Here is an 11743-nt window from a genome sequence, read left to right as displayed (position 1 = left end):
CCTCCCAAGCTCTCCGCCACAGCAGCCCAGAGCTCAGAAGTGAATTGGGAGCCCCGGTCGGATTATATGTCTGACGGGGTACCGAAACGGGCAACCCACGTCCCAATAAACGCGCGCGCCACCTCTGTAGAGGTGGCTGACGTCAGAGGTACTGCCTCCGGCCAGCGGGTGGGCCTGTTGACCATCGTAAGGAGGTATGTGCAGCTGCGCGAAAATGGGAAAGGCCCGACCAGGTCCAAGTTGACATGGTCAAATGAGCGCTCCGGAACCGCAAACGGTGCAAGTGGAGCCCGTGTGTGGCAGTGGAGCCTGTGTGTGGCAGTGCACTTTTGAGCGCTGGCATGCCACGCGTGTGGCAGCCCAGTCCCTAACATCCTTTTTCAGTCCACGCCAGACGAATTTTGCAACTACCGACCGCTTTGAAGGTTTCCTCCCAGGGTGGGAAAGGCCGTGGATCGAGTCAAACACCCGCCACCTCCAACTGGCGGGCACAAGGGTCCATGGCCGACCCGTAGCGACGTAACAAAGGAGCGTAACCCCTGTGTCCTCAAATGGAACCTCAGACAACCGTAGCCCTGTGGCTGCAGCCTTCAGAGCTCGGATGTCTGGGTCGTCGGCTTGGTTAACTGCCATCTGTGCAAAATCGAGTCCCACATGGACAGCGCCCGTGACGGCTCGGGAAAGGCAGTCAGCAACGACATTGCTCTTACCAGCAAGGTGCTGGATGTCCGTCGTAAACTCTGAGACGTAGGAGAGGTGCCTTTGTTGCCCAGCCGACCACGGTTTGGCCCTCTTGGCCATCGCAAAAGTGAGGGGTTTGTGGTCCACAAAAGCTGTGACGTATGGCCAGATCCGAGGAGCTCACGGTCAAATGTGCTATATTTCCGCTCGCAGGGGCGCAACTGCCTGCTAAAGAAAGCCAAAGGTTGCCAAGTGCCACCCACCCACTGCTCATGCACTGCATCTACAGCATAGTCTGATGCGTCCGTGGTGATTGCAATAGGAGCATCGGGTAATGGGTGTGCCAGCAGGGTAGCGTTAGCTAGAGCAGACTTGACCACCACAAAAGCACTGCGTCAGACCAGTCCACCATGTGCTTGGGAGCAACCCCTTTAAGAGCATCATACAGCGGCCGCATGAGGTCAGCTGCCCGGGGGATGAAACAATGGTAAAAATTTACCATGCCAAGGAACTCCTGAAGAGCCTTAACCGTGAGCGGGCAGGGGAAGTTTGCGATGGCAGCAACCTTCGCTGGGAGGGGAACTGCCTCGCACTTCGTGACGCGATGTCCGAGGAAGTCGATTTCAGACAACCCGAACTGGTACTTAGCCGGGTTAACAATGAGCCCATGTTGGCTAAGGCGCTGAAAAAGGGTCCTGAGGTGGGTCACATGCTCAGCCTGAGAGGTGCTCGCTACCAGGATGTCGTCCAAGTAGACGAACAGAAACGGCAAGTCACGTAAAACAGAGTCCATCTAACGCTGGAAAGTCTGTGCGGCGCTCTTAAGGCCAAAAGGCATTCGTAAAAATTTGAACAGTCCAAATGGGGTGATGACCGCTGTCTTCGGGATATCAGAGGGGTGGACCAGCACCTGATTATAGCCGCGGACAAGATCTACCTTTAGAAAACACAGTTTTCCCAACCAGGTTGGCGGAAAATGTTGTATGTGGGGGACCGGATAACGGTCCGGGGTAGTCGCATCGTTGAGTCTGCGGTAATCACCGCATGGCCGCCAACCACCTCCAGGCTTCTCCACCATGTGGAGGGGCGACGCCCACGGGCTGTCTGACCGGCAAATGATCCCGAGGCGTTCCATGGTCTCGAATTCAGCTCTAGCGATGGAGAGCTTTGCAGGGTCCAGGCGCCAGGCATTGTGCGTGCACGGGGGGCCCATGGTGGCAATGTGGTGTTCCACACCATGCTTGGCGGTAGATGACGAGAACGTGGGCTGCGCCACGGTGGGGAACTCAGCGAGGAGGCGAAGAAAAACGTTTGCGGTGGGTAGCATGGTGGAAAGCCTGATGGAGAGTTGAGATTGCACTTGTACGAGCAGAATGTAATCGCATCCACCGAGCGCCTGTTTTTTACATCCACAAGAAGGCCGCAAGCACAGAGAAAATCTGTGCTTTCACCCATCGTCACTTTAGCAGTCACAAAAGTTCCAACTGAAACGCTGTCCACCAAAACACAGCTCCACGTACCGTATACCGTAAGTGCGGATAGGCCTGCTATTGGCCGCTTCCATGAGGAGGCCATGTGACTCAGACAGTATGTCCAACCTTGATGCTGGCAGGACGCTCCTCTGCGCGCCCGTGTCACACAGGAACCGTCATCCAGAGAGGGAGTCCTGGATGAAGAGCAGCCTGCCAGTACTGCCGATGCTCATGGCCACTGCTGAGCCTGGCGTTTCCCAGCAGCGGTCCACTGAAACTGCACGGGGGACGGCACCGCTTGGCTTTGGTCCCGAACCTTGCATGGAAAAAAACTAAGTCCAGAATCCGGTTGCTGCCTGGGGGATGCAGCAGCAGCAGCAGTGAAAGTGGAAGAATCTGCCATGGGTCTTTCTGCCCCAGCCAGAAAGAATGCAGCCACATAGGTCGGTTGGGAGGCTAAAAAGAACTTGTCCACTTCAGAAGCAAGTTCGCGGCAGTCCAAAATGGCGGTGTTGGCTAAAGCAGCCCGCACCTGAGAAGGTAGGAGTCTCAGGAAGAGCTGCACGAAAAGAAGTTCAGGCCTGTTCTCACCTAAGAGGTCCAGCATTTTGTCCATAAGTTCAGAGGGCTTGCAATCGCCAAGCCCCTGCTTGCTCCACGTCGGAAAGTTCAAATGTCTTTAGGAGGTGAGCCTTCAACGTGAGGTACTTGTTCCTCTCCGGTGGGTGCGTAAGGACGCTAACCACTCTGGTCGCCGTCGCGCTCCCGAGGGAGGAAACGACAAAATAAAACTTAGTGTCGTCCTCTGTGATTGCATGCAGGGCGAACTGTGCCTCGGCCTCGGCAAACCATGCGGTATACTCTATATATGAATGCTAAACCAGAACAACATCGGGATGGCGTGGCGCCGATGGGAGACTGGCCGTGCCAGCAACCTGAGGGTTCCTGGTTCGATCCCCACCTTCTACCAACCTCGTCACGTCCGTTGTATCCTTGAGCAAGACACCTCACCCTTGCTCCTGATGTGTCGTGGTTAGCGCCTTGCATGGCAGCTCCCGCCATCAGTGTGTGAATGTGTGTGAGAGTGGGTGAATGTGGAAATAGTGTCAAAGTGCTTTGAGTACCTTGAAGATAGAAAAGTGCTATACAAGTATAACCCATTTGTTACGTGCACAATCGAACAATGACAGTGAAGAATGATGAGAAAGTCAAGTAAACCGGTGTGAATTATGTCTTTAAAGCAACTGCTACAATATATATATATATATATATATATATATATATATATATATATATATATATATATATATATATATATATATATATATATTTATATAGGTATATAAAGGTATATACAGTATAGGTATATATATAGAAGTATATATGTATATAGGTATTAAAAGCTATATACAGTATAGGTATATATGTGTATAGGTACATAATGGTATATACAGTATAGGTATAAAAATGTATATACAGTATAGGTATATACAGTATATTGCCAAAAGTATTTGGCCACCCATCCAAATGACGAGAATCGAAATCAAGCACTTAGTCATGGAGACTGTTTCTACAAACATTTGTGAAAGAATGGGCCGCTACATTTCAAACTGCATTGTGCCGAGTGTGAAATTTGGTGGAGGAGGAATTATGGTGTGGGGTTGGTTTTTCAGGAGTTGGGCTTGGCCACTTAGTTCCAGTGAAAGGAACTTTGAATGCTCCAAGATACCAAAATATTTTGGACAATTCCATGCTCCCTATGGGTTAGGAATGGGATGGCACTTCAACTTCATATGTGAGTCAAGGCAGGTGGCCAAATACTTTTGGCAATATAGTGTGTGTGTTATAGTTACTTTACATGCCCCTGGCCAAATTTGTGTAGTTTGTCATCATTGTGTTATTTAATCATTTATTCATTCGACGTGTGTCACATGACCAATCAGCTGTGTTCAGGTGGGTGGAGGAAGTACTTTTAGCTCCATGTCAGTCATGTGACACGTTGGAAGTCATGTTTCCCACCAACAAACCGCGGCTCTCTCATTGCCGGCAGAACTCGTGCAGCCCCACCAAACCAGGCTTTTGAGCAGCACTCACCTTCTCTTTGTCAATACTGCAATGGTTTGACTCCGTGTCTGCACACTGACTACTCTTAAGCGGTGTTGTCTCCTCTCCCTCCCAGTTGGAGACGGCCTGGTGCAACCTGAGGCCCTCAACAAGAAAGCCATTCAGATCATCAACAGAGTGAGAGATAAACTTACAGGTGACATTTCTTTACAACTTTATATTGATGTTGCACTCCATAGTATGACATCTTTCATGACGTCAATTAGAGCGTGACATCATGTGCAAACTGTGTCTGCAGGTCGAGACTTTTCTCACGACGAGACTCTGGACGTGCCGACACAAGTAGAACTGTTGATCAAACAGGCCACGTCTCATGAGAACCTTTGTCAGTGTTACATCGGATGGTGAGTACACTTCAAATAATGACTACATGTTACATCGGGCTGAGTTCACTTCAAAATAATGACTACACATGAAATAATGACTACACATCTGATAATAAGTACACATCAAATAATGAGTAATCATCAAATAATAAGTACACATCAAATACTGAGTACACATCAAATAATGAGTAATCATCAAATAATGAGTACACATCAAATTATGAGTGATCATCAAATAATGAGTACACATTAATTAATGAGTACACATCAAATAATGAGTACACATCAAATAATGAGTAATCATCAAATAATGAGTACACATCAAATAATGAGTAATCATCAAATAATGAGTACACATCAAATAATAAGTACACATCAAATAATGAGTAATCATCAAATAATAAGTAATCATCAAATAATAAGTACACATCAATTAATGAGTAATCATCAAATAATGAGTACACATCAAATAATGAGTAATCATCAAATAATGAGTAATCATCGAATAATAAGTACACATCAAATAATGAGTAATCATCAAATAATGAGTAATCATCGAATAATAAGTACACATCAAATAATGAGTACACATCAAATAATGAGTAATCATCAAATAATGAGTACACATCAAATAATAAGTACACATCAAATAATAAGTACACATCAAATAATGAGTAATCATCAAATAATGAGTAATCATCAAATAATGAGTAATCATTGAATAATAAGTACACATCAAATAATGAGTACACATCAAATAATGAGTAATCATCAAATAATGAGTAATCATCGAATAATAAGTACACATCAAATAATAAATACACATCAAATAATGAGTACACATCAAATAATGTGTAATCATCAAATAATGAGTACACATCAAATTATGAGTGATCATCAAATAATGAGTACACATTAATTAATGAGTACACATCAAATAATGAGTACACATCAAATAATGAGTACACATCAAATAATGAGTAATCATCAAATAATGAGTACACATCAAATAATGAGTAATCATCAAATAATAAGTAATCATCAAATAATAAGTACACATCAATTAATGAGTAATCATCAAATAATGAGTACACATCAAATAATGAGTAATCATCAAATAATAAGTACACATCAAATACTGAGTACACATCAAATAATGAGTAATCATCAAATAATGAGTAATCATCGAATAATAAGTACACATCAAATAATGAGTAATCATCAAATAATAAGTCATCATCAAATAATAAGTACACATCAATTAATGAGTAATCATCAAATAATGAGTACACATCAAATAATGAGTAATCATCAAATAATGAGTAATCATCGAATAATAAGTACACATCAAATAATGAGTAATCATCAAATAATGAGTAATCATCGAATAATAAGTACACATCAAATAATGAGTACACATCAAATAATGAGTAATCATCAAATAATGAGTACACATCAAATAATAAGTACACATCAAATAATAAGTACACATCAAATAATGAGTAATCATCAAATAATGAGTAATCATCAAATAATGAGTAATCATTGAATAATAAGTACACATCAAATAATGAGTACACATCAAATAATGAGTAATCATCAAATAATGAGTAATCATCGAATAATAAGTACACATCAAATAATAAATACACATCAAATAATGAGTACACATCAAATAATGTGTAATCATCAAATAATGAGTACACATCAAATTATGAGTGATCATCAAATAATGAGTACACATTAATTAATGAGTACACATCAAATAATGAGTACACATCAAATAATGAGTACACATCAAATAATGAGTAATCATCAAATAATGAGTACACATCAAATAATGAGTAATCATCAAATAATGAGTACACATCAAATAATAAGTACACATCAAATAATGAGTAATCATCAAATAATAAGTAATCATCAAATAATAAGTACACATCAATTAATGAGTAATCATCAAATAATGAGTACACATCAAATAATGAGTAATCATCAAATAATAAGTACACATCAAATACTGAGTACACATCAAATAATGAGTAATCATCAAATAATGAGTAATCATCGAATAATAAGTACACATCAAATAATGAGTAATCAACAAATAATGAGTAATCATCGAATAATAAGTACACATCAAATAATGAGTAATCATCAAATAATGAGTAATCATCGAATAATAAGTACACATCAAATAATGAGTACACATCAAATAATGAGTAATCATCAAATAATGAGTACACATCAAATAATAAGTACACATCAAATAATAAGTACACATCAAATAATGAGTAATCATCAAATAATGAGTAATCATCAAATAATGAGTAATCATCAAATAATGAGTAATCATTGAATAATAAGTACACATCAAATAATGAGTACACATCAAATAATGAGTAATCATCAAATAATGAGTAATCATCGAATAATAAGTACACATCAAATAATAAATACACATCAAATGAGTACACATCAAATAATGTGTAATCATCAAATAATGACTACACATCTGATAATAAGTACACATCAAATAATGAGTAATCATCAAATAATAAGTACACATCAAATAATGAGTAATCATCAAATAATAAGTACACATCAAATAATGAGTAATCATCAAATAATAAGTACACATCAATTAATGAGTAATCATCAAATAATGAGTACACATCAAATAATGAGTAATCATCAAATAATAAGTACACATCAAATAATGAGTACACATCAAATAATGAGTAATCATCAAATAATAAGTACACATCAAATAATGAGTAATCATCAAATAATGAGTAATCATCAAATAATAAGTACACATCAAATAATGAGTACACATCAAATAATGAGTAATCATCAAATAATGAGTACACATCAAATAATAAGTACACATCAAATAATAAGTACACATCAAATAATGAGTAATCATCAAATAATGAGTAATCATCAAATAATGAGTAATCATTGAATAATAAGTACACATCAAATAATGAGTACACATCAAATAATGAGTAATCATCAAATAATGAGTAATCATCGAATAATAAGTACACATCAAATAATAAATACACATCAAATAATGAGTACACATCAAATAATGTGTAATCATCAAATAATGACTACACATCTGATAATAAGTACACATCAAATAATGAGTAATCATCAAATAATAAGTACACATCAAATAATGAGTAATCATCAAATAAGTACACATCAAATAATGAGTAATCATCAAATAATAAGTACACATCAATTAATGAGTAATCATCAAATAATGAGTACACATCAAATAATGAGTAATCATCAAATAATAAGTACACATCAAATAATGAGTACACATCAAATAATGAGTAATCATCAAATAATGAGTAATCATTGAATAATAAGTACACATCAAATAATGAGTAATCATCAAATAATGAGTAATCAACAAATAATGAGTAATCATCACATGAGTACAGATCAAATAATAAGTACACAAACAAATAATGAGTAATCATCAAATAATGACTATATGTTACATCGGGCTGAGTTCACTTCAAAATAATGACTACACATCAAATAATGACTACACATCTGATAATAGGTACACATCAAATAATGAGTAATCATCAAATAATAAGTACACATCAAATAATGAGTAATCATCAAATAATAAGTACACATCAATTAATGAGTAATCATCAAATAATAAGTACACATCAAATAATGAGTAATCATCAAATAATGAGTACACATCAAATAATGAGTACACATCAAATAATGAGTAATCATCGAATAATAAGTACACATCAAATAATGAGTACACATCAATTAATGAGTAATCATCAAATAATGAGTAATCATCGAATAATAAGTACACATCAAATAATGAGTAATCATCAAATAATGAGTAATCATCGAATAATAAGTACACATCAAATAATGAGTAATCATCAAATAATGAGTAATCATCGAATAATAAGTACACATCAAATAATGAGTACACATCAAATAATGAGTAATCATCAAATAATAAGTACACATCAAATAATGAGTAATCATCAAATAATGAGTAATCATTGAATAATAAGTACACATCAAATAATGAGTAATCATCAAATAATGAGTAATCATCGAATAATAAGTAATCATCGAATAATAAGTACACATCAAATAATAAATACACATCAAATAATGAGTACACATCAAATAATGTGTAATCATCAAATAATGAGTACACATCAAATTATGAGTGATCATCAAATAATGAGTACACATTAATTAATGAGTACACATCAAATAATGAGTACACATCAAATAATGAGTAATCATCAAATAATGAGTACACATCAAATAATGAGTAATCATCAAATAATGAGTACACATCAAATAATAAGTACACATCAAATAATGAGTAATCATCAAATAATAAGTAATCATCAAATAATAAGTACACATCAATTAATGAGTAATCATCAAATAATGAGTACACATCAAATAATGAGTAATCATCAAATAATAAGTACACATCAAATACTGAGTACACATCAAATAATGAGTGATCATCAAATAATGAGTGATCGAGTAATCATCAAATGAGTACACATCAAATAATGAGTACACATCAAATAATAAGTAATCATCAAATAATGAGTAATCATCAAATAATGAGTGATCATCAAATGAGTACACATCAAATAATGAGAACTCATCAAATAATGAGTACACATCAAATAATGAGAACTCATCAAATAATGAGTACACATCAAATAATAAGTAATCATCAAATAATGAGTAATCATCAAATGAGTACACATCAAATAATGAGTAATCTTCAAATAATGAGTACACATCAAATAATGAGTAATCATCAAATGAGTACACAGCAAATAATGAGTACTCATCAAATGAGTACACATCAAATAATAAGTAATCATCAAATAATGAGTAATCATCAAATAATGAGTAATCATCAAATGAATACACATCAAATAATGAGTACACATCAAATAATGAGTAATCATCGAATAATAAGTACACATCAAATAATGAGTACACATCAAATAATGAGTAATCATCAAATAATGAGTAATCATCGAATAATAAGTACACATCAAATAATGAGTAATCATCAAATAATGAGTAATCATCGAATAATAAGTACACATCAAATAATGAGTAATCATCAAATAATGAGTAATCATCGAATAATAAGTACACATCAAATAATGAGTACACATCAAATAATGAGTAATCATCAAATAATGAGTACACATCAAATAATAAGTACACATCAAATAATGAGTAATCATCAAATAATGAGTAATCATTGAATAATAAGTACACATCAAATAATGAGTAATCATCAAATAATGAGTAATCATCGAATAATAAGTAATCATCGAATAATAAGTACACATCAAATAATAAATACACATCAAATAATGAGTGATCATCAAATAATGAGTACACATCAAATTATGAGTGATCATCAAATAATGAGTACACATTAATTAATGAGTACACATCAAATAATGAGTACACATCAAATAATGAGTAATCATCAAATAATGAGTACACATCAAATAATGAGTAATCATCAAATAATGAGTACACATCAAATAATAAGTACACATCAAATAATGAGTAATCATCAAATAATAAGTAATCATCAAATAATAAGTACACATCAATTAATGAGTAATCATCAAATAATGAGTACACATCAAATAATGAGTAATCATCAAATAATAAGTACACATCAAATACTGAGTACACATCAAATAATGAGTACACATCAAATAATGAGTAATCATCAAATAATAAGTACACATCAAATAATGAGTAATCATCAAATAATGAGTAATCATCGAATAATAAGTACACATCAAATAATGAGTACACATCAAATAATGAGTAATCATCAAATAATGAGTACACATCAAATAATAAGTACACATCAAATAATAAGTACACATCAAATAATGAGTAATCATCAAATAATGAGTAATCATCAAATAATGAGTAATCATCAAATAATGAGTAATCATTGAATAATAAGTACACATCAAATAATGAGTACACATCAAATAATGAGTAATCATCAAATAATGAGTAATCATCGAATAATAAGTACACATCAAATAATAAATACACATCAAATAATGAGTACACATCAAATAATGTGTAATCATCAAATAATGAGTACACATCAAATTATGAGTGATCATCAAATAATGAGTACACATCAATTAATGAGTACACATCAAATAATGAGTACACATCAAATAATGAGTAATCATCAAATAATGAGTACACATCAAATAATGAGTAATCATCAAATAATGAGTACACATCAAATAATAAGTACACATCAAATAATGAGTAATCATCAAATAATAAGTAATCATCAAATAATAAGTACACATCAATTAATGAGTAATCATCAAATAATGAGTACACATCAAATAATGAGTAATCATCAAATAATAAGTACACATCAAATACTGAGTACACATCAAATAATGAGTAATCATCAAATAATGAGTAATCATCGAATAATAAGTACACATCAAATAATGAGTAATCATCAAATAATGAGTAATCAACAAATAATGAGTAATCATCGAATAATAAGTACACATCAAATAATGAGTACACATCAAATAATGAACAATCATCCAATAATAAGTACACATCAAATAATGAACAATCATCCAATAATAAGTACACATCAAATAATAAATACACGTCAAATAATGAGTACACATCAAATAATGAACAATCATCCAATAATAAGTACACATCAAATAATGAACAATCATCCAATAATAAGTACACATCAAATAATAAATACACATCAAATAATGAGTAATCATCAAATAATGAGTAATCATCGAATAATAAGCAATCATCGAATAATAAGTACACATCAAATAATAAATACACATCAAATAATGAGTACACATCAAATAATGTGTAATCATCAAATAATGAGTACACATCAAATTATGAGTGATCATCAAATAATGAGTACACATTAATTAATGAGTACACATCAAATAATGGGTACACATCAAATAATGAGTAATCATCAAATAATGAGTACACATCAAATAATGAGTAATCATCAAATAATGAGTACACATCAAATAATAA

At 34.9% G+C, this 11743-nt stretch overlaps 1 protein-coding gene across 2 annotated transcripts in view; it reads left to right on the top strand.

The window, feature by feature from the left end:
- The window catches only part of mtor (mechanistic target of rapamycin kinase), a 361262-nt gene that overhangs the window by 346104 nt on the left and 3415 nt on the right, over positions 1-11743 (top strand). For both annotated transcript variants that reach the window (XM_062057517.1, XM_062057510.1), the window contains exons 56-57: positions 4333-4413; positions 4516-4621. In XM_062057517.1, coding sequence (XP_061913501.1) covers positions 4333-4413; positions 4516-4621 — 187 coding nt within the window. The remainder of the gene's footprint in view (positions 1-4332; positions 4414-4515; positions 4622-11743) is intronic.

The sequence above is a fragment of the Entelurus aequoreus genome, linkage group LG01, assembly GCF_033978785.1.
Source record: "Entelurus aequoreus isolate RoL-2023_Sb linkage group LG01, RoL_Eaeq_v1.1, whole genome shotgun sequence".
Lineage (NCBI taxonomy): Eukaryota > Metazoa > Chordata > Actinopteri > Syngnathiformes > Syngnathidae > Entelurus > Entelurus aequoreus.
This window is presented reverse-complemented; position numbering and strand designations above follow the sequence as displayed.